Genomic DNA, 23,618 nt, shown 5'->3' on the forward strand with positions numbered 1-23,618 from the left:
GAACAAACAATGAACAACTGTATTTTTACAACATTAACATAGATAAACACAAGTGAATTGCTCATTGATAGTCCATGTTAGTTAAAGCATTAACTAATGAAACACTGTAGTGTTACCAAATATATTGCCCATTGCGAGTTAACGCATTAACTAATGTTAACACAAGAGACCTTATTGTAATGTTACGAAAACTTCCAACTCAACACAAATTTGCTGTAAAGGTGCAGTTTAATGTATTTCTGTAACAAATTGACAAATTATATAGAATAATTTCAAAGCTCCCAATGTTTCCTGACATTTCAAGGCCATGATAAAAACATTTTAAAGTACTTTAAATATAATTTACAATTATAATTGCACTCAAAAAGTTTTTTCTAGTCTAAATGTTTTAGAGTGGAGTATAACTACAAAGTCATATTCACTATAGACATTTCCATGACTTTTTTGATTTTATTAACTTCCTCACTGATGTGAAGAAAAAAAATTATGTTGAGATGTTTGAAGCAAAGTGTAGTCTACATTGTATTGGCCTTCATCTCATAGGAACAAAATTGCAGGCAAATTTAATCAGCTAAATTACACATTTTTACATAGAAATTATTTATTTTAAAAATGTGGTCTGGAAATAAAGTCAAAAGGCAGTACAAACTTGCCAAAATATAGTTTTTGGTTTGAATAGATCATATTTCATACAATTGACTGAAGCATTAACAAAAATACTTTAGCAATAAGCAAGAACAAAAGACTCAGGAGTCTCTACCAAAACCAACCATTTACAAATCAAGCATGTAAACAACCTACAATCACTGGGTCATTGTTTAGAAATGCAAACAAACAAATATAATGACATTTACTAACGTGAAATTGTAGTGCTATGTGAAATATCAAATATGCTTATTCGTTTAATTGGTTGGTCAGAACGGATTTCTCTGCTTTCTTTCTGTCTCTAATATGTCCTTTTCTTAAAGTATTCTATTTTGGAATTTTCAGTCTCTTATTGGTCCAGTAATTCAGTCCATAACATCAGTAAGTAATAGTGTGGGTGTAAATTTGGTTATACTTATAACAGATGTAATGTACATTGGTGTTTTCTTTTTCTACCATATACTGTTATACAAACAGTAAAATGTTGTTTAAAATTTCTTTTTGCCAGTTGTTATTCACAGTGTCAGTGAGCTGGCTGTTGTGAGTTGCATTGTTCTCTTATGTTCATGAATAGTTCATTTTACACACAGTCTCTTGGTCACAACCCCCCAATAGAGCGCTGTAGTGTTTCTTCACATCCTCGTACACAGGGACAGGGTCAGTAAGTCCAGGTAAGGTCAAAGATTTCTCATTGAGTCGCACGCCCATTCTTATCCCCTCTGGACATTTATAGAGCACTACCAGCAGATTGGCAGCATATGGCACAATGCGCCCACAGCGAAACATTCTATTCTGTTGTGTTGCAAAGTTAGTTGATTTAAGAGGGACGTCATCCTTGAAGAGATCCAGCAGGGTGAGGAGGGGTATCAGTGTCTCAGCGTGGCCAACCTGCACTGTTACAGCCTCTGATACAGTAACATCCGACCTGAGAGAGAGAGAGAGAATCAGTATACAATTAATTTTAATAGTTCTCACACATTACACAAAATAAACGAATATATTTAAAACTATTTAATAGTTTTTTTGTACATTTTTGTTTACATAAACTGAGTCAATCAAATTGACCCTGCAAACATCGTAATTGTATTAAAAAATTTGTAAGCACATTCCACAACACATTAGTGTGTCGACACTTTACAGGTATGTTCATGACTCTAAATAAGAAAAGTAACACAAATTCAAGCAGAAAACTATAATTTATCCAGTATTTCAGACAACTCAAATAAACTAAATTGACCTGCAACCTCATACGATGGTTAATCCTGCCTCTAAAAATAATGCAATTTAATACTCTACCTTAAATAGTCCTGTATGCATGTCTTTCAAGTTTAAGTGAGAGTTATCTCACATTGCCCTTTCATTACAAAACCACAACTACTTGAATTACAAATCATGGTTTGGATTTTTAGCTGATGAGAGTCAGCCTAGGTACTGTGGGTTTCTCCCTTTCTACTGTTTGCTACCACTGATTGTAGAGGAGTGCTCCGCAAACTTTGAACATGAACAAAGGTGATCTTTGAAAAGAAAAAAAGAGAAATATATATACATACACACATGTACCCATGTCCTCGTACTGAGAACAATGAAACAAACAAAAAGAGAATGTGAACGAGCAGTTCATCGTTAAAACCCAACATATTGCAGAAGAGAATCACCACCTGCCACACAATCATTCATAATACACATTGATCATAAATGGGCCTGTGCAGGGATTTCTGAATATGTAGGTCAAAGCCATAATTTCGTAAACACATTTGATAGAGCCAATTAAAAGCTGGGCATCAAAAAATGTCACTGCAATTCAATTGGCAAAGGGAGGAAGATTTGGCAGTGATACAGTATAAAGTAGTACAAAGAGTTTTAGGGAGTGTTCAGAATGTACTTTTGCATTAAACTGTAAAAGTGATACAAATATGTTTGACCATTGTACTCACATACAAGTGACACTAAGTTAAAAGTAGTTTAACTTTTAGAAAACACATGTCATGACTTTGATTTTTTCCCCATTCCATTTCTAACTTTAAATGCAAACATGTACTCTGTGTGAATCACCCCTTAATGTACTTTGAGAATCCTGAGTGTTTAAAAATTGGTTAACAATTGAGGGGTTTTTTCTGTTGCCCAACACAATAGAACATATGAGTGTTTTGAAGTTTCTTTTTACAAAAACTGCTGCAAATAAAATACTGGCAAGGATATCATATCTCAGATGGGTCTTATTGGTCAAAAATTAACAGTTGTACTCAATCACTTGATCTAATGTTGCAAGATCCTTCTTTTGACATCAAGCAGTGGATTTCTAAATAACAGGTAACCTGGACAATGATAAAAGCACAAGCGTTTCTCACACATTGTAACCAAAACCCAACATTTCCAGGGTTCAAGGAACTATCTGAAACCACTTCTTTAGCATTAAGAACAGATTTTAAAATGACTGTGGCAATAATCATAGTTACTAGACAAATATAAATATCCTATTCAAAATAATTTAGTTCTGTCAGGGACATTCACATCAGTTTACAATATTTTACCACCTAATGGGAGTATAATCCTCTGATTTGCTTCTTGTCTGATGCTATTACCTACTTTTACATTTGCTTAGTTATGATCATTTAGATCAAACCAGATAAGTATTGAGAAGCGAATGAAATACCTGTTTGTTTGGATTTCTGGAATGGTTAAAGGAAAAGTTTAATGGAAAAAATTCCATTACTCATTGACATGCAATTCCAAATGTCAAACACAAAAAATGATTTAGCACGATATTCAAGCTGCTCTTTTTAAATAATTATTTCGTTTAGATTTGAAATGAGGTCTGGGTATATAATGAAACGCAGCGAGAGCTCGGGGCCTTTTCTGTATCCAGATCAGCCCGTGAGGTCAAGAGCCGAGTCTCTCTGCCTCACGTATTTCTTGTCGGGTATTTTCCTCTTTGTTCTAGAGCATTTGATGTTTTGCATTGATTACCTTGGAATTGATCATGGAATTGTAATGATACATTTACCTGACATATTAAATTGTGATATTTGATTATTCTAATTGACTTTGACATTATTTTCATTCAAGAGTTTAAAAGAATAGTAAAACATTCGCTCACATTTAATGATGCACAGATATCATTAAAACCTTTTTTCATTTATGGAGTCAGATGGAATAACGAGTTAATACATATGAGAAAATGTATTGCATTTAACCAAAAATACTTTGCCGCGAGAAAAGACAGTAACACGCAAAGACCTTCACCGCTAATTCGAATTCCGCCATTGGATCGAGTTAGACGGCCTTACACTAACAATAAACCAAACCCTAACGGTTAACTTTATAGTAAGTACATGTAGTTAATTAGAATTACTCACTTATTTGAGTAAGTAAAATGTTACTACATCACCTTAAAATAAAGTGTAACCCTGTTTTTTCATTCAAACAGCAGATCATGGCGCTAGCAACGGAAAAGGTATGGGTTTTGTTTCCAGACAATGGTTTGGATAAACACATATGCCAAATGCATAAATGTAATATAAGGATGCATATCCTTATTTGTGGATACCCTCAGCCATGTAAATTTATGACACACACACCCCACACCCAAGTTTGCTTAACTTTAAGTATGACATTCAGTAAGGATTTGTGACAGACCAAAGAGAATGAATGGGAGGATTGCTGATTATTACACAATAGAATTATATCACTCTAGTTCCTGTTCAGATGTTGTGTATTCTGTGTAATGTGTTGTGTGGGGCTCCGTGTGTGAAGTGGGCAGTGGGTGTGAGGCGTATTTGTGTTGTGATGCTCGTTGAGCAAAACATTTAGTTAGAACAAGTTTTTATGCATACTCAACTGCTCTCAAATAGCAATATTACTGGTTAGGCAAACACTCACTTTCTGGCTATGTTCACACATTGTATTTAGGGTAGAAAATGTTTTCTAAGAGGTTTGATGCTTAGTAGCAGACAGGAACGGATCAAACAATTGGCAGGTAACCAAAGTCGATGTCAATGTCCTTCTTATGACAGCCTTGAGTAAAGCCTGAAACCAGGGTGACAGATAATAGTAGCAGCAATATCATTGTCTCTGATCTATCTGGTTTCATGAGGGTTTTTTTGTTCTCGTTTTTCTCATATCAGACGCCTTTTCAATCACACAATGCCAAATTTTTCTGCAATGTTTTTTTCGAGTTTGGGTATAGTAAGAGTCTTTTTTTTTTTAAATAAATGAATACTTGGATAGTGAATAGTGAATAGTGGCTGGATAAAGAAGCCCACGAAGACGAAGAGTACAAAGGAATAGTCTTTAAATCAATATTCCACAGGAGATGGGGAATAAACATGGGGAACACATCCACTTTACAGACAAGACAGGACAGAATAAAACGGAGAACTGATACCAAAACTAAAGAGGGAATTAATGAGATAATAGAAAAACACCAGGTGAACTAAATTACTAATTAGACACAATGGGAAAAACTGGATCACAGGGAAAAAGCTAAATTAAACTAACAAACAACAATAAATTGATCAAAAGTGACATGAAAGTCAATAATAATGATATAAAAGATTTCTTTTTCAAATAAATGCAGTTCTTTTGAAGTTTCTGTTCATCAAAGAATCCTCACGGTCTCACGGTTTCCATAAAAAATAGCAACAGAACTGTTTCCAACATTGATAAAGTTAATAAATGTTTATTGAGCACCAAATCAGTATAAAAGAATGATTCCAGAAGAATCATATGACACTGAAGACTGGAGTAATGCTTTAGAAAAATCGTCTTTGCCATCACAGGAATAAACTGTTTTTTTTCAATATAAAAAAATAGAAAACAGTTTTAAATTGTAATAATATTTTACAATATTGCCGCTTTTACTTTATTTTTGTCAAATAAATGCAGCCTTAATTAGCATAAGAGACAAACAGTTGTGGTAAGAATTATCGGCACCCCTGGTAAATATGATCAAAGATGGCTGTAAAAAATAAATCGCCATTGTTTATCCTTTTGATCTTTCATTTAAAAAAAGAAAAAGCAAAAATCTAACCTTTCATTGAAGTATTGAAAGTGGGGGAGAAATCACATTACGAAATAAGTGTTTTTCTTCAAAACTCAATGGCCACATTTATTGGCACCCCCAGAATTCTTTATAGTAAAATATCTCTGAAGTATATTCCCATTAATATTTAAAAATTTTAGCACACCAGGGTGACTAGGCACATGAAATTGTCTAGCTATGACTTCCTGTTCCACAGGAATATAAATATGAGGAAACACAAAGGCTAAATTATCCTTAATCATCCGTCACAATGAGTAAAACCAAAGAATAGAGTTCCGATGTGCAGCAAAAGTTTGTTGAGCTTCACGCAATAGAAAGTGGCGAAGAAAACAGCTAAAGCATTGAAAATCCCCATTTACACCATTAGGGCAATAATTAAGAAATTAAAAACTAAAAAACTAAAGATGTTACAAATCTAGCAGGAGGAAGAGGATGTGTGTCTATATTGTCCTGATGCACGGTGAGGAGGAGAGTTTGAGTGCCCAAAGACTCTCCAAGGATCACAGATGGAGAATTGCAGGTTGGTTGAGTCTTGGGCACCCCCCATCCCACTTTTAAAAAAACTACTTCAAACAACCCCTACATCACCACATTTTGTTTGGGAGTGATTCAAGAAAAATCCTCCCCGCTCATCCAAAAACAAACTCCAGTAAATTAATTTGTCAGACACGACTGGAACTTTAAAAGGGACCCGATTCTGTGGTCAGATGAAACTAAAAAAGAGGTTTTTGGCAGCAAACCCACTAGATAGGTTTAGTGCAAACAGGGATAAAAAGTACCCCATGCCCATGATTAAATATACTGATGGATATTTAAAGTTGTGAGCCTATTTTTTTGCTGGAGGTCCTGGACATCTTGTTCAGATACATGGTATTATGGATTATATCAAGTACCAACAGATAAAAAAATCAAAACCTGACGGCCTCTGCTAGAAATCTTTTAATCGGCTCTGGTTGGATCTTCCATCAGGAAGATCATTTATTTTTACAATCGTCTTTGATCATATTTAACAGGGGGGCCAATAATTCTTACCACAACTGTAGACTAATATGCAAAGCATAGACTAAAGCTCTATTCAGGCTGTAATTTTTTCTCATGGGGAAGTAAGGTATTTTCAACATTTACAGGGGCTAATAGTGTAAGAGGCAGTTTAAATGTCAATGTTTTTCTCCCACCCACCATCCGCAAAAAATCCCTGGTCGAATTACCTACAGTTTTTTTGACAAACACCAAGGTAGTGTGGTAATTGAATTGCCATCCAAATCCACATCTTTGAGTTTCCAAGAAGAGATCACTACAATTCAGTATTTAAATCCTTTTTGACCACTGCGGTGTACCCTATGATAACTGTTGAGGTTCACTGAAATTTGCATACATTTTAAGGATACACACTTTTATTACTGAAATGCTGGAAAGTTTTTAAAAGAACAATATTTCGTCACTGCTCCACTTCAGTGAGTGGGAGCTGTTAAGAACAAAATGGAGAAAGAGAAAAAAGCACTTAAACATGGCCGTTATTGTGGCAGCAATATATACAATACGATTTTAAAATATGTATTAATTATATACATTAAAAATATAAACCAAGCAGCTTTATGTTCACGTAATGTAAGAGGCTACATTAACTTATTTCCGCTAATTTCCATATTTTTATTTTGATAATGAGATAAAATGCAAGATAGAAAATTTTTAAATATATTTCATATATAGTGTCTAGCTTTCTGTTTTTAAAAATTATATTTAAATAATTAAATAATAAATATGACATTATTTTCCTATTATTAGATTAAATCAAAATTTGTTCTTATCATTCCAAGCATATGACATATTTACAGAGCATATTTTATTCATAGAAGCCTGATCACGAGAACAGCGCGTTCGCGGGTTCGAAGGATCACAGAACTTGCTTCTCCACTGTGGATAAATCGCCATCCGAATCCATGAGTTATCACTGAGTTTCCTTGCAAATTTATTTTTACAGACGTCCACATGAGAAACAATTACCATCCGAATAGGGCTTGTCTACAGTGATTTTGTTCATACAGCACATATCAGTTGAACTCATTCTCAAAATTCCCTTAAAAAGTTAAGAGTCACTTCAGTAATAAAATGTGGGTGTCAATGAGCCGTGTATGAACAAAGCAAATTTATCCCTTTTACGACCGCTACTCTCAAAAACAGAAAGAAATCTGTAATGAACTACTTCTTTTTGCTCATGTGAATTGGATTCTTAAAAATAAAATACATTGAAGTAAACAAATACACAGGGTGAAACTGATGTTGAGTAAGGCTGTCAACTTCAAAGCTAAACTAAGACACAACTAGCTAGGAAAACCAGGTCTTTCCCAGAGCCGTCTGTCTGTACCTTCTGAACTAATTCAATTTCTTCTCAGGCATAATAACTGATACTGCTGTGAAAGCATGTACCAGATACTTTATTCTTCCTAAGAAAAGAGAGCTGGTCCTAGACTCTTTTGTGGGAGTAAAACTTCAAGGTTTTCCCACCAAGGTCATTTGTGACACAAAAGTAAAAAGGTTTTAACTTAAGAAACAACAGCCCAATGGCAAATAAATATAGATGGACTTTTGAATAAAGTGTAAATAAATAGCATAAATTCTCTCTTATATGCATTATATAAAAAGACATGTCACAGTGCTCTTACTTGATACGTGTTACAACTTGGTCAAGACGATAGAAAAGATCATGGAAAAGAATACAGCTGGACTTGCTGTTGATATCATGTCCATAGCTTCGCTTCCAGTACTGTTTCAGGTCCCCAGCGTACTCCATCACCTTAAGAGACACAACACAGTGTCTTTAAACATCTGCAGGAGCATATGACCTCTCACCAGTGTGCAAGAACATTCACAAATATGTTGTCATTAGACTGACATTCTGAATTGAAAATCCACATTGAAAAAAGTTGTACTTAAAACATACACTACTGTTTAAAAGCTCAAGGTCGGTAAGATTCATAAAATGTGTTTGAAAAGGCTCTTATGTTCACCAAGGCTACATTTACTTCTTTTTTTTTTAAAGAAATGAATACTTTTATTCAGCAAGGGCACATTAAATTGATCAAAAGTGACATGCAAGTAATTTATAATGTTACAAAAGATTTCTATTTCAAAATAAATGCTATTCTTTCGAAGTTTCTGTTCATCCAAGAATCCTCACGGTGTCACGGTTTCCACAAACTATTTGCAACAGAACTGTTTTCAACATCAATAATAATAATAATAATAAATGTTTCTTGGGCAGCAAATGAGCATATTAGGAGAATTTCTGAAGGATAATTTGACACTGAAGAATTGAGAAATGGCTGCTGAAAATTCGGTTTTGCCATCACAGGAATACATTTATTCATTTATTCAAAGGCTTCATTTATTCGCTCAAATTCTTTTATTTTTTAGGACTAGGATTTTTTCGAAACAATGTAAAAGGCTTTATTGTCAATTTTGATAAATGTATGCATTCTTAATGAATAAAAGTATTAATTTATTTTCTTTTTTCAAAAAACCTTTTGAATAGTAGTATGTGTATGTGTATGTCTGTGTGTATATATATATATATATATATATATATATATATATAATTATATTTTTAAAACTCATCCAGTTCCAAAGCAGTGTGCTATTACATTTTTGTGGAACACAAAGGTTGAAAGCACCATACAAATCTAAGTAATCCAAGTTGCTGAAGCAAACAGCGCTGAATAACAAATAAGATGATATTGTGAAATCATAACTTGCATTTCCACTTGTTCTTCACACAAACCTATTGTATAACTTCTCATGATCAGCTAGTATTGAAAAAAAAGAGCAATCTCCTCCTATATAAATTAAAAACAATCAGAATTTATTGACATTACGGATTTTATTTGTTTCATTTTCCACCTGGGGAAGAAATTCTCCTGGTATACTTACAATATAACCTAGGTCCTAAGATAAGTAGATACGGGTAAACAGGAAAAACTGCCTCAAGTACCTGTGCATCAACCTCGTCAAACAACTGGCACCAGGGTGAGTTCACTTTGAGGATAGTAAACTCGTATGAACACAGGTAGAATGCTGCTTCCACTGAATCTACAAAGAAAAATAAATATTAAAGGGATATTTCAGGATTTAGCATTAAGCTTTGTATTAGTAGAAAACCAGTAGTATTGTCGAATTACCGTGCTTCCCCACGTCTTTTCCCCCTGATATGAGAGATTTATGTATTTTTAGTCTGGAAAAAATCCTCCGATGACGCAAAAATCGTCATTTTGCGTCATCTGAGGATTTTTGGGCCAGAGGCTTAAAACTACAGCCAGTACTAGTAGCTAGTTCCGCATGTTTTACCACGCCCATATGGGGCGGGATCTCACTCACATAGTGTAAAGATAGTGTCAGCCATCTTTCTGTAGAAGCTAAGCTAACAGGCTCTTGCTCTGTGTATAAAGTTTGTATAGTAGGCTAATCACGATAGCGAAAGGTAACGTTAGTTTAGAAGTTGAAATGACAGAAGGGGATTTCCAAGATCTGCTGCTCGAATCTGATGCTCGCGGCTACCTGTACAAGCCGCAATACAGCGATGAACTGTTGCGGGAGATGGAGGAACAAGAGGCGGCCGGAGCAGCTGCTGCTGCAGCAGAGCAAGAACTGACTCGAGCCAGACTCCTATTGCTGTCGCGAATTTCAGCGATCCCATTTTCTTCTGGACGAGATAAATTAGAAATGCCAGCCAAAGCCCGCAGGGACAAACGGACTCCTTAGTGTAAAGTGAGTAACGTTATTTGGTTTGTTTTTCTTTTTTTTACCAAGACGTAACGTTAATGTACAGAGTTTGGACACCCGGCATTATCACAATGTTCTTCCCGCGTAGGCAGCTGAGCTATTGTTGTTATATTTACATCTATGATAGTATACTGTGTGCAAATAGTTCGCATTGCTAACGTTGTGCTAACTGTTTTGTAGACAATATCGCCTAACAGCCTATCGTCACTTTATGGAATGGTTCCTTCAATGCGAGCGACTTGGTAAAGACTATCGTCTTGTTTTGCCCACCTGTGTTGTCCAGGATATCAGACGGAGATATCCAGCTCCTGACGGGTAATAGTAGCCTGGCAAGCCAGACCTAACAAGATGTTAGGTCTGTGAACTCACAATTAGCATACCTCAATCCAAGGGACGGGATAAACGGTTGTCTTTCAAATTCCCTCTGCACGCATTAGGACAGCGCTACAACCAACCAGAGCAACGAACGGCTGTGGCTGAGTGAGTCCCATGCGTTTTTCCACCAGCGGAGCTAGTTGATATATTAAACTTTTGCCGTATCCGGTCGTCAAAACTCCGAACACATTTTCTTTTTTAAGAATGAATTACAGCTGGAAACCGTTACATATAGGGGTGGTGATGGCGCAGTGGGGTGGTGATGGCGCAGTGGATAAGACACATGCCTTTGGTGTGAGAGACCCGGGTTCGAATCCACTGTGAGACACCAATGTGTCCCTGAGCAAGACACTTAACCCCTAGTTGCTCCAGAGGCGTGCGACCTCTGACATACATAGCAATTGTAAGTCGCTTTGGATAAAAGCGTCAGCTAAAAAAAAAAAAAAAAAAAAAAAAAAAAAAAGAATGACTTAAGTGACGTTCTCTTAACTCCAAGTCATCCAGAGTCGCGGCAAAAGCCGTTTCGAAAGACCACTGTTCGCCAGCAGCATCTTCTTTGTTTTCAAGTAGCGGGGAAATCACGCGGAACTATGCGCGGAACCGTCACAACCATAGACATCATATAGAGACTATGTCTATGGTCACAACTCTGTCGTCATTATGTTAAGCCGCCCACCAACTCTATACACGATGTGATTGGCCTGACCAGAGTTTGGTTTTTCCAGCTCAAAAGTCTATGGAGAGTGGCTAGACCACCCTTTCTGCAAAATAATTTTTGCTGCCGCTAGGGTGCGTCTAGATTTCTAGGCTAGGGCAATAGGCCTATTTCACAAAAATGGCCGCCAAGACCGGAAGTAGGGTAAACTCTTTTCCGGTGAAAGCGCTAGCAGTTGCAGCCGGAGGACAACTGCGGAGACTAAAAGCGGTCCGTCCTGTTGCGTACCTTTTTATGTTTCAACCCAAAGAAGAAACAACCCTATTTATCACTTAACAGCTTTCCTTGTTTTCATGGAACAATTGGGGAGAAGTTAAATCACGCCAGACACTTGTAAAGGAGGAAGCAGATATTGAAATTGAGTGTTGATGCCGGGGTTCGGGAGTGATGCCCTGACAAAACATGTTTATATTGCACTTGATTGTAATCCGATTTGCACGTCATGCACTTTTATTTATTAATATTAACTGTTGGCAATTTAAAATTGTTTGTAGTAGTTGTTTTCTGTAACTTTCTTTCCCTTTTTTCCTGTGTGCGCTTTGCCAGGCCAGCTGTTTACTTGTGCAAGCAAGGGCAGCTGGAACATTTATTAAACGTGTAGAATACTTTCCAAACCGTTACATATAGTATTATAAATTCAGAGGTTTGTGATATACAAAAATAAACATATTAGAATAACTTTTAAAGTTGTGTAAACACGGAGCAGTTTTTCCCGTGAGTGGGACTGGAAAACCCGGAGTGGATCAGGAGCGGAGTGATTACAGCATGCTTAGAGTGCAGAGAGGAACGGGCTTTTGCTCCACTCCAGGCTTTATCACATCCCCCTCAGCAGAGTGAACATCTCGTCCTTCCCATTCAAGCTAAAATTAAGACATTTATTACACTATTTGTAAGCATATGTAAGCATATTTACGGCCTTAAAATTATGAAAAGTGAATTTAAGACAAGGGCAGGGGGGAACCCTGATATTGACGGAAATCTGACGTAGACTCTCGTAGCGACGGATAACTTTAATCCCTGTATGATGAAGTGTATTTAACTTCTCCCCAGTTGTTCCATGGAAACCAGCAAAACACGGAAAGCTGTGAAGTGATAAATAGGGTTGTTTCTTCTTTGGGTTGAAACATAAAAAAGTACACAACAGGACTGACCGCTTTTAGTCTCCGCATTTGTTCTCCGACTGCAATTGCTAGTGCTTTCACCGGAAAAGAGTTTACCCCACTTCCGGTCTCGGTCGCCATTTTGTGAAATAGGCCTATACTCTGAATATAAGGAAACAGCTGAAGCTCTGGAAGAGCTTTGAGTGTAAAAGTGTTAATATTATTATTTTTTTTATTAAAAGTTAAAACTCACATTGGTTGTGGTTCTTTTTATAAACCTTTAATGTTACTAGAGTATGTATTAGCCTAGAGAATGTGTGGAGAAATTTTTCGGATACTGCCGCCTGTAACCGTTAGGCGTGGTTAGCCTGGCCTCGTAAGGGCAGCAAAGCAAGTGCATTCTGGGAGTTGTTGTCTTTCCTCCACATGAGTAAAAAAAACATTTTCTGCCTTTTCTCAGTCTAGAATGCTTCAATTTCAAAAATAATTTCACATTTCTACTATATAAATGATCACTATTAAATACACATTCATCTTCCCAGAGCTGAAGTATCGCTTTAAGACAATGTGTCATTTGCTAAAGTATTAGACAGTAGAACAAATTAGACAGTAAATTGTTCATATCTTTGTAAAATAAATAAATAAACTGTAAAATCTTTGATAAAAGCATGTGTGCTGGTGTACAGGGCAATCTTATATGTTTGCACTTTCATCCTATTTTTGGGGCAAAGAAAAAAAGGATCAACACTGCCATCTAACGGTCGTAGTAAAGACTGCAGTAGCAACACTATTCAACATTCTTTCCCTCTCTCACTATCTTTCATTCTGTTTGTGCATGTATGCAACTGCTGACAGCAGCAGATCAATTGAGCAGCCCTGACCTATAAACTCTCTGAGTAAGTTAAACTTGCTTCATCAACTTTTGGTGGTTTTCTTGCTTTTGTGATTCTCATTCCCAACTCTACCCATCTTTCTTCTGTTCTCCAGAGAAAAAGCTTCAGCAAACGTGGCCTGTCATCTATAGAATTTAACTACACTATTTCATATGGACACCCAGTGCCTCAATCAATTTCGCCAAAATAAACTTAAATGATATGGATACTGTTTTTACATTTCAAGTAAGAAAATAAATAAAGTGCAAATTGAGGTAGGAGAGGGATCAGTAAACATACATATTTCAGCTTGTAACAGCAAAGGTGCAGGAATTAAATTGCTTCTCCTAAGGTTTATAATCGTTCTTTCTTTTTGTAAAAAAAAAACACTTGTTCTTTTTTTAATTTCACCGAAAGTTGTGACTGTATGCTGAAAATGCAAACTTTTTCTGTGGCTACATTTTACAATCTAAATGATGGTACAGATTAGTGATGTAGTTGCAAACCATGTACAATTTTGACCTTTGAAAGCCGAGCCCTGATTTTTAACATTTTAATATTTAACATTTTAACAACTAATCGGATGCATCCTCACTGCAGAGGAAATAAAAATAAAAAAACAATGGTAGAGTTATTAGAAAAATGAACTTTCTATCTTTAGGTTCTCATCTAAAGTTCATTAGACATGTGAACTGAAGTCAGCCTGACATGCATTCAGGAAGGAAGCGTGTCCAATAATCTACTCACGTGCAAAGTTTTGAGGTTATGGTTGGAAGAAGAGAGTAACATTGTAAGGGAAGTGAATTTGACGCATGTGTTCTAAAATTGAAACAGCTCTTTCCATAAAACATAACATAAAAAATATCACAACATTTCCACACTTTTAGACTGCACAATAGCATTTGGATGTCGCTTTTTTCCAACACTTCAGCAGGGACTGTGTAACAGTGTCATGATCATGTTATGCAATCACTGACCATCGGTGATGCTGGTGTAAGGGACCTTCAGCCTGTCAGCCATTTTCTCCATTACTCTTTTCATCTCAGGGCCATCACTGAAACGTTTCACTTCCTCCAAGGCACCCTTGTTGTTCTCCACTTCTTTCACGAACCGTTCGCACTGGTCAAAGTAACGCATCAAAGCGTCGTTCACTGCAGGTTCCAAATCAACTGAGCAATGAAACAAAACAAAACAATTTAGCAGAATTAACATTACGGGATTATAACCATGGCACTTTGACTCTTAAAACTGGAATTATAATGTGTTAATTTGTAAATTTATTTAATCAGTGGGGGAAACTAATTAATAAAGTAATACAGATTTCTAATAAAAACAGGCCCATCAAAAAAAAATTATTGTTCAAAATTTATTTTTATGTGTTTGTCTGCCCATATAGCTACCAGGCAGTCTCTTTGTTAGTGTGTGAATTGGCTTTATACGTATACTGGTTATAAAGGCAACAAACACAACCAAAAACGCAGATTGCTGAAGGTCCACATGAGCATATTTAAGTTTTTAGATACCCCAAAGTCAATTTAAATTGTGTTTGTGCCTCCTTAAGATTTTTTTTCTCAAATAAATGATTTGTGTAATTCAACATTTTGCCATCCATGACTTTTGATGTGTCATACATAAACCACTGCATAACACACATAGTACTAAAAAGCAACATTTAGGTGATAGAACAGTAATGATATCAGCTAATTTTGATATATGATATTGATATATCAGTCAGGATAAAAATCTGAAGAAAAGACTAAAGCAAATCTCAATTTGTTCTTCACTGAATCTCATTGCTGTCAAGGAAGGACGATTTACAAAGATAATAAAGAGATCTATTTTTGTTTTTTATTTAATGTAGAAATGCAACAGACATGAATTGTTTGGTTAATTACACCAGAATTGAGCAAGTCTCCATTTTCTCTCCGCTGGGTGAAACAAGTGAGCACTACCATGTATGAAGAGCCAGATTAAATTAAACAAATTCATGCTGAAAAACAATGATGGCATTATGGCATGCAGATGATTCAGTGCTTGCGGTAATTGCAGGGCTGGGTCCTCATGCATTACCTTCTTCTTCTATGCTGAGTCCTGTCTTTAGTCCCTCTCTGAAAGCGATGGTACTGTTCACACACCTGTGCTTGGAGCTGGTGATCAGTTTCACGCGTCCTTGACGCACATTGTCTTCGGTCAGCAAAGAGGGGAACCATCTAATGAGTCTCTGCGCCAGATGCCTGTGATCCTCACGGCCCTTGTCCACCAGTCGCCCGTCCATCTCATCCTTGTACCACATCTCCCACCGTGACTTTATCTCTGACAAACAGCTTAAGTTGTCGGTCGCATTACGCACGACGAGATCATAAAAGTCGCGCATCTTTTGAATATTTTTAGCGGTCGGGAACCTCGTCCCGTGCCGGATTATAGCTGTCAAATGAATTTCGCGGCATGTCGAGGAAGGCAGCGTCACGAGGGAGTTGTTTATGGCCAAAATATCGTCGATTAAGTACGTGTTAACCTCCTCATAGCGACCTTTGGTGCCAAAATACCTGGCGATCTCTGGTATGCTGGTTTTAGTGTATGAGTGGATGCTACAAGATGAAATAAACGCCCAGTAACTTATAATGCAGTGAAAAAGAACGAAAAATATTGTTGTTACCACTTGTTTGGCCATGTTTGTGTTTTGGGGTGCGTTGCTCGGCGTCTCCTCTCCGTTGCCTGGTTTTGTGCAACTAAAAAGTGACTCATTTCACAACACTTTACTCGCAAGCTGATGTTTACACTGCCTGAGGACCAAGAAATGTTGGCCAAGTAGTAGCTTTCCCTGTTTTTCTGCATATGGTCCTACAAATAGTAAAACCTACAATATTCAACATACAGGATTCCTTACGGGATTCCCTCATGAAACCCCTGGAAATATGAAACTTTAAATTTTTATTTCCAATCGTGGAAAAGTCATGGCCAGTCCATCATTTTTTAAAAGTCAGGGAAAATGCTTCTTAAAAGTCAGGGAATATTCATACTGTCAGAAATGTATGCTTTTTGAATTTATTTTTGGTGACCTATACTTTTGTGAAGATATTTTCTTATGGCTATAAAAAATGTGACACTTATTTTTGTCAAGTATTTTCATTGAACGCATTTATTTAAACTAACCGCTTCATAAATTACTTGAAAGTAAAAACAGGTAGCCTATTGTATGACTATAAGGCATCTGTAGAGCAACTAAACACACACAACAAATAACTAAATGTAATTATATTGAACCTATTATGCCACGGAAAAGAATGTGGCTAAAATATCGACTTCACTGTAAACACAGTAAATCCAGTGTTACATTCTGGTTGGACCTCGGAGAGGGGGCGGGCCCTTAAGTATTACGTCACAGGCAGTGGAAGAAGACGGGACCCCCCCCCCCCCCCCCTCCCTCCTCCTTTTTCTTCTTCACGCAGCACCGACCGAATTTTAGCTATCCGCCCACTGACGTGCACGTCTCCAGCTTCGTATATACGCGGCCAAAACTAACAGCAGCCCCATCACAACACAGCTACACACTGTTGACGGGGATATATAACGCGAAAGCGGGATTGTCAGCACAGGCGTGTTGTTTTGGCCTGGTTCGCTCAGGATCGGACCAGCTACAAGTCTCCCTTTGGAAAAAAAAGAAAAGGAAAACCAACACGGTGAGTTCGACTCAAAGGAGCTGTTGATCTCTACTTCTCCAGGGCCTTTCTAAGAAAACGTTTCTTGTATTTTGACGTCAACTAGTCCTCTATATGTAAATAATAACCGCCCACTGTGGACAAGGGGATATAACAGTTATTTTCCGTGATCCTTTGCTGTGTAATCTCTTTAATCGCTTGCCTAGTCATCTGGACCAGCTCTACCGTTTCCGAAGGTAAAGAGGCGTTATGACACGACACATCGGCAGGCAATGCCAGCATTTGCCACGCTATATTAGCGGAAAGAATATTTGTTGGCGATTTCGTAGTGTGGTGTAATCAAGTATAACGCGCCAGACGCATTAGTTAAAGAAAACCGCAAAATCACAATGAGTCAGTGACATGCTGCCGAGTCTGGTGCGAAAAAGTGAATGATACAATTGTTAAACCACATGTTGCTCTCCGTGGTTGTTGTTTACGCCACTTAGCCCGATTTAACATGTCCTAATTTAAACCTTTGCCAACTATGCCACCGAACGATTGCGGTATCGTTCACCCAGAAATAAAAGTCAGTGTGAGAAGTATCCAGTGACTTTCAGTCTGTTATTTTCGCCTCGCTCAGGTCAAATTGTTAGTATAATTTTACTAATTTGATGTCAACCGTCTTAAAGACCTTTTATACAAAACACTAAGAATTTTCGAAATGTATGGTTAAGTGTGAGTCTGTAATAACGCGATAAATAATGACAGCTCTTACCTCCTCCAGCAAATGCGATTTCTGTTCGTACACTGGCGCATCCAGTCTGCTTTCAGAGCGGTCAGACTGAAACGGATATCCAGAAATTATTTTTATATGATTTCAAATTACATATAAATGTTGCTTGAAATGGATTTCGGTTTTCATGTGATTTTTTTATTTTTTATTATTGTTAATATTATTATTGCCTTTCACACTTGCTAAATCAGATATGCACAAAAATCAGATTTGGACTAGGCTAACAGTCTGAACAAGGCTTCAGTAGCCTAATTTTTGTTTACTCAACGTTGTTTGAAAATGCTTATATAAAAAAAGTTAATAGATGTATTTAAAACAATATTTCACTGTTTTTATGACCTCTTTTGTGTGGTTTCAAGCCAAGCCTGCCTATTGCTCTAATATTGTTCCAAACCTGTATGACTTCTTCCTGTTTTTTCATGGGGAAAAAAGGGAGATGTTTTAGAAAACATTTCACTTATTTTCCATCCATTTCCATAAACTAAAATGAATAGTGACTCAGTCTGTTATTATGGCTATAACTTCTCTTTTTGTGCTCCATGGAAATAAAGTCATATGGGTTTGTTAACAACGTGAGGGTGAGTAAATTAAGTATTCATTTTGGGGTAAAGTCTTCTGGTCTGTTGTAACGTGGCAGGCAAAATATTATTTGTACCTGAATTCCAGTGAGATTTTTTTTTTGCATTCACTCTGAATCCATTCAGATACACGAGTGAGGCCTGATGGCCCTTACATGTCTCTTGATATTTCTCACTGATTGATTAATATTTGTCCATTAGAGCTGTAAAGCTACTGCTGCGTCCTCACAGTTGATACTTAATGTACTGAAAGCAGTGAGGACTTTGACCTTTTTCTTTCAGCTTTACAGTATATGGAGAATATCTTGGAAGAGAGTATTGACCCGTTAAAATGCTGTAAAATCACATGACCTTAATATGAGAGAAGAGTTAAAACAGTTGTTCTTAAGCCACATAGAAAATTGCCTGATATTTTTAGGGCATGGAAAGCTGTATAAAATCTAGAGTCAGCTGTTTTCCGTGTTGTTGAGTTGGCCATAGTTCTGCAGTTTGACACCCAAGGTTACAGATTGTTTCAGTCTAAAGAGACCCAGGAATGTCTTGAAACTGGGCCACATCATGGAAGCCATTGTGAGAAAAATGTTATTCTAAATACTGGAAAGGAGAGCAGGAAAGAGGGAGATAGCAACATGCTCATATGGCCGTGTTTCACACATAGGCCTATATGTATAAAGGAAGATATAAATCTCTGGTGAGCAGAAGAGTAAAGTCCAGGGGTCAGAAAGTCCTGCCATGTTTATTCCACCCATGAACTCAGCCAAATCCAGGTGATTGGAACAAAATTCTGAGGAGATCTTTTACTTTCTGAAACTGGACTTAACTATTCTGCTGGTGAGATTTTATTCCACGTATCCATGTAATCTTAAACAAATGTATGTATGAGGATGTGGATTCTTTATGACATGTCTCTTCTGTTTATTTCATACTCCACCCTTTCTCTTTCAGTGTTTCCAGCGATTTCTTTTCCTTTCTATATCTGTTTTTTTTTTCTCAGACACAAATTCTTTTGTTCCTGTGTTACTTTCATACAATGTGTCCTACTTAAAGTGAAGTGTCATACAGTCTAATTATAGGAAGAGGTCTATTTTTTATCATCAATATCCCAAGGAGGTTAATAACAATATCCACGAGCAGGGGATTGAGGGGGAAGGGGGAGGGGGGGGGGGGGCTTGTTTTGTAGTCATCTGTTTGTTTCTCTTTTTCTGTCTGTTAAGTGTAGGTGTGATATATAGCCTATTCCCTGCTAAAGCACACACATAAAGCTTGCCATAAGTAATGATTATGAATGTGTCAGAAAAATAGCAAGGTGAGATTTTAATTATTTATTAATAAACTAGTGTTTTCTGATTCAGTGTCGGGTGCACAGATGAGGTTGATGATGCTGACTCGCCATCTCCGTAGTAGCCTATAGTGGATTCACCTATAGAGAGAAATCCATTTTTCACACGGATGACATAATCAGAGAGAATTTTTGGTGACGTTTTAATTGGTTCATTCATTTGAAAGTAGACATTTCAAGCTTTCTATAGACATATTTCTCATGTCTGCAAAGCAAGTAGCCTATATGCTGAGTTTCGGTTCATTTTTGTGACGCGCTCCAGTTCACAGAGACCGAGACGGCAGAAAGCACATATTCTTTTTGTATTCTATATTTTACAAAAGCATAACATTTTTATACAACTAAAAGTACCTTTACAGTTTAAAATGATATATTACCCTTGTTTGTATGACCATAAATTACGGAGTATTTTTAAGTTGTTTTCGCTGTTATCACGGAAAAATGCAAGTTATCGTGCCCTGCTGGTGCCTCCATGTCACACTGTAAGCGCGCTATACTTTAGCTTACACTCCGCACCCCTAATTGCCCACATTTATCTAGGTTAACGTTTGAGCAAGCGGCCATGTTAAGTTGATGATACTTACATGTTTCAAATAATAAGCCATATTTGAGGTCGATGGATGATAGGATAATGTTTGGATTTCCTGCCTGACATACTACCACAAGGACCCACCGTTAACATCCTCACGGACTGCACGCCTGTACCAAACTGTATTGGGAAACGTAGCTCCTACAGGTATGAAAAACAGGCATGCTTCAGAATTATGTCCTTTTTAGGGTCGCATTGGTTAACATGACCTGATTTTGATTGTTTTAGATGTCTTTGGTCCACGTTGCGTTTATATTTCTGTCGAACCACACCAGAGTTTGTTTGGAAGTGGACCGAGACCTACCTTTTCAGCAGTCTCGGCCCGCTTGTTTGGTGCGCACCAGGGTTCGGATGGCAGCATTCACACTTAATCAAATGAACAGCCCCAAGAGTTCATTTTAACCAAACTTGCCAAGTGTGAACACACCCATTTACTCTTCAAAAGCTATGCAAACCAACTGCGGTTTGCAATACCTCGCAATCATGTTTGTATGAATGTTAGACTAGATTCTATAAGTGCATTTAGATGGCAGGTGGTGTTTTGATGTGGTTTTAAGCGCAAGACTCTGGAGTATTCCAGCTGTGTTTTCAACCAGTTAATGCACTGATTACACACTTCACTTCATCACATGCATAAAAATACACGATTACTGCACTCAATGCATATTAAAAAGGTTAAATATCACAATTTAATCTTATTAACAAAATGTGAAGGCACAGAGTGAGTATAATGAGGTAATAACAACTTTAAAGCACGTTTTGGGAGACCCAAAATGCCCTCAATACCACTTTGTAGCACAGTGTTCTTGTAATTTGTAAGATTATACTATAAGACATTTCAATTTTTACACACTAATGGCTACTTGGTTTCACTGTGCTAGTGTTTTATGGATGTGTGTGTTTGTGTGTTCAGATTATGCTGCGGGCAAAGAACAAAGAGTAAATAGTGTAAGGCAAAAATGTTATTTACAATAAACTGTCCAGGGTTTACTAGGCTTGGGCGGTATCCAAATTTTGATACCGTCAAACCTCCTCCCTATTTTACCGGGGTATACGGTATTACCGTGACTAATTAAAAATTATGACATAAGGCTCAGACAGCGTCACCAAACTGTTGGCTTGTGCCTACACCGTTCAGAAACTGAATACCAGATCGGGCAAAAAATAATAATAATCAAGGCCAACCCGTGCACGTTGTGTCTGATCCCGGCTGACGGCATTTAATGTAATATGAGCCGTAGCCCTATTTAGACTCGACTGTTTTTAATACATGGGCCGTTATAATATGGTGGCGCCAAATAATTTTTTAACCCAGGTGCTGAGGGGGTGGTAGATATAAATACTATTTATAAATGAGCAAAAATGGGACAATTAATAATATTTAATTATTTTAATTATGACCATTGTATTCATTTTCTTAATTAATTTAAATTAAATTAACAAGCAACAAGCAAGAAGTGCATTTGTAAATCCGGTGACACGCGTCCATTGATTTTTATTAATACAACTTTTCTGTCAGTGCTGCAAAGATTAAGTTGACGATCGCCATCACCTAGTGAACGCGCATATATAGAGAGAAATGCACATCATGGATTAATCAGAGAGTATGCTGCCTATATTTCTTTTCCTTTTGAATTGTTTCGTTTAAAGAAATTGACGAATCTCCATAGTGAACGATAGAGAGAAATGCACATCATGGATTACATAATCAGAGAGTAGGCTAGCCTATTTCTTTTCGTTTTGAATAGTTTCGTTTAATTTGATGATCGCCATTTCCGTATGAATGCGCATAGAGAGAAATGCACATCATGGATTAAATAATCTGCGAGTGGCCTATTTTTTTTCGTTTTGAATTGTTTCGTTTAATAAAATTACAAGCTTTATTTAGATATAGGCCTATCTGTCATGTCTGTGAGACATACACTGAGTTTCGGTTAATTTATGATGAGATTTCAATGCAAGTGACCGCGGCGCGCCAGCACACGATCATGTCATGATTATGTTGTCTGCTATATTTGATTCTTATTTATTAAATCCAGGCAATTGGTTGATAAAAAAATTATTAAAATTAAAATTTATACAAAACGAAATTCACTTTAAAGAAAGGCCTTTTACAAAATGAAACTTAATTAAGTGGTCAATGTCTGAATCCCGATGCATCCCATCTTACTCGGTCTGTTCAGTTTTCATTATCAACGTAAAAAAAAATAACATTATAATATTTTAACAAATATAAACTAATGCGCTTATTTAATGAACTCGGGGCAAAATGCATCCTCGCAGCAGTGAGTGGGTGGTTGTTTCGGAGATGCGACATTAGGTTAGAGGTGTTTCCATCTCTCGCGGTCACCTTTTTTATTGCAACATTTACAAATTGCCTCGTCAGTATTTACCGCCTCTCCCTTCTCTCTCTCTCTCTTTCTCCTCCACACTGTCACTTGATGACAACTACATAAGCATTTTTAGGCATTGAATAAATGATATTTATATATTATATATAAGTGCCGGTAATGACGGTATTGAAACTGATACCGTTGCTATTTTAAGACCCCGCGGTATACGATATTACCGAAATACCGCCCAACCCTAGGGTTTACTATACATTACTGTTTCTTAGGGATGCCCCGATTGATCGGACGCCGATCATGATCGGCCGATATTGGCTAAAAATAGATTGATCGGCGAACCCCAAAAGCGCCGATCAAAAAAGCCGATCACGTGACGTAAATTACTCGCGCAACTTTTTCCCACCTGCATGCGTGGCGCACGGGCACACAACAGCAGAGTGGAGCTTGGCAGTGGCAACATGAGTTCCCCTTCACCGGAACGAATAGGGAGTCTCCCAACGGATTGAAGCGCGCGTCCAAGTGAAGACAGTGCACCGCGCAAGCCACAACAGAACGCGGTATCTGCGCCACTGATCGCTGCGGCAACGAGCGCTTTGATCACTTGATAAAAAAACATTTCAGCGCTAGATCGCCTCTTATTTAACAAATGAACAAAATAAATGCTCTGAGTTAACTGGAGATGTTTTTATTTATTTGTATTGGTACATTCGTGCCGCGAGATGTTTCAAAAGTGGTGGTGGTATTTTTTTTTTTTTATCTGACGTAGTTGGTTTCTCAACTACATCAGATTCAGATTATTTTATTTA

The 23,618-nt window shown here is 37.2% G+C and overlaps 2 protein-coding genes across 2 annotated transcripts in view; one reads left to right on the plus strand and one right to left on the minus strand.

Moving 5' to 3' along the window:
- Positions 1-209: 209 nt before the first annotated feature.
- Positions 210-16,999, minus strand: minpp1a (multiple inositol-polyphosphate phosphatase 1a). Its single transcript, XM_077239491.1, has 5 exons — positions 15,595-16,999; positions 14,502-14,693; positions 9,675-9,772; positions 8,350-8,480; positions 210-1,570 (listed from the first exon to the last, which is right to left on the minus strand). The coding sequence occupies exons 1-5, from the start codon at positions 16,193-16,195 to the stop codon at positions 1,210-1,212; spliced, it is 1,383 nt and encodes a 460-aa protein (XP_077095606.1). The 5' UTR covers positions 16,196-16,999; the 3' UTR covers positions 210-1,209.
- Positions 17,000-17,065: 66 nt separating this feature from the next.
- sgms1a (sphingomyelin synthase 1a) overlaps positions 17,066-23,618 on the plus strand; it is a 31,417-nt gene continuing 24,864 nt past the window's right edge. Inside the window, exon 1 of the mRNA XM_077239490.1 lies at positions 17,066-17,204. The gene's annotated coding sequence lies outside the window, so the exon portion shown is untranslated. The remainder of the gene's footprint in view (positions 17,205-23,618) is intronic.

This window comes from Siphateles boraxobius, unplaced genomic scaffold, assembly GCF_051911475.1.
Source record: "Siphateles boraxobius isolate OS27281-9 unplaced genomic scaffold, OSU_SipBor_1 22, whole genome shotgun sequence".
Taxonomy (NCBI): Eukaryota; Metazoa; Chordata; class Actinopteri; order Cypriniformes; family Leuciscidae; genus Siphateles; species Siphateles boraxobius.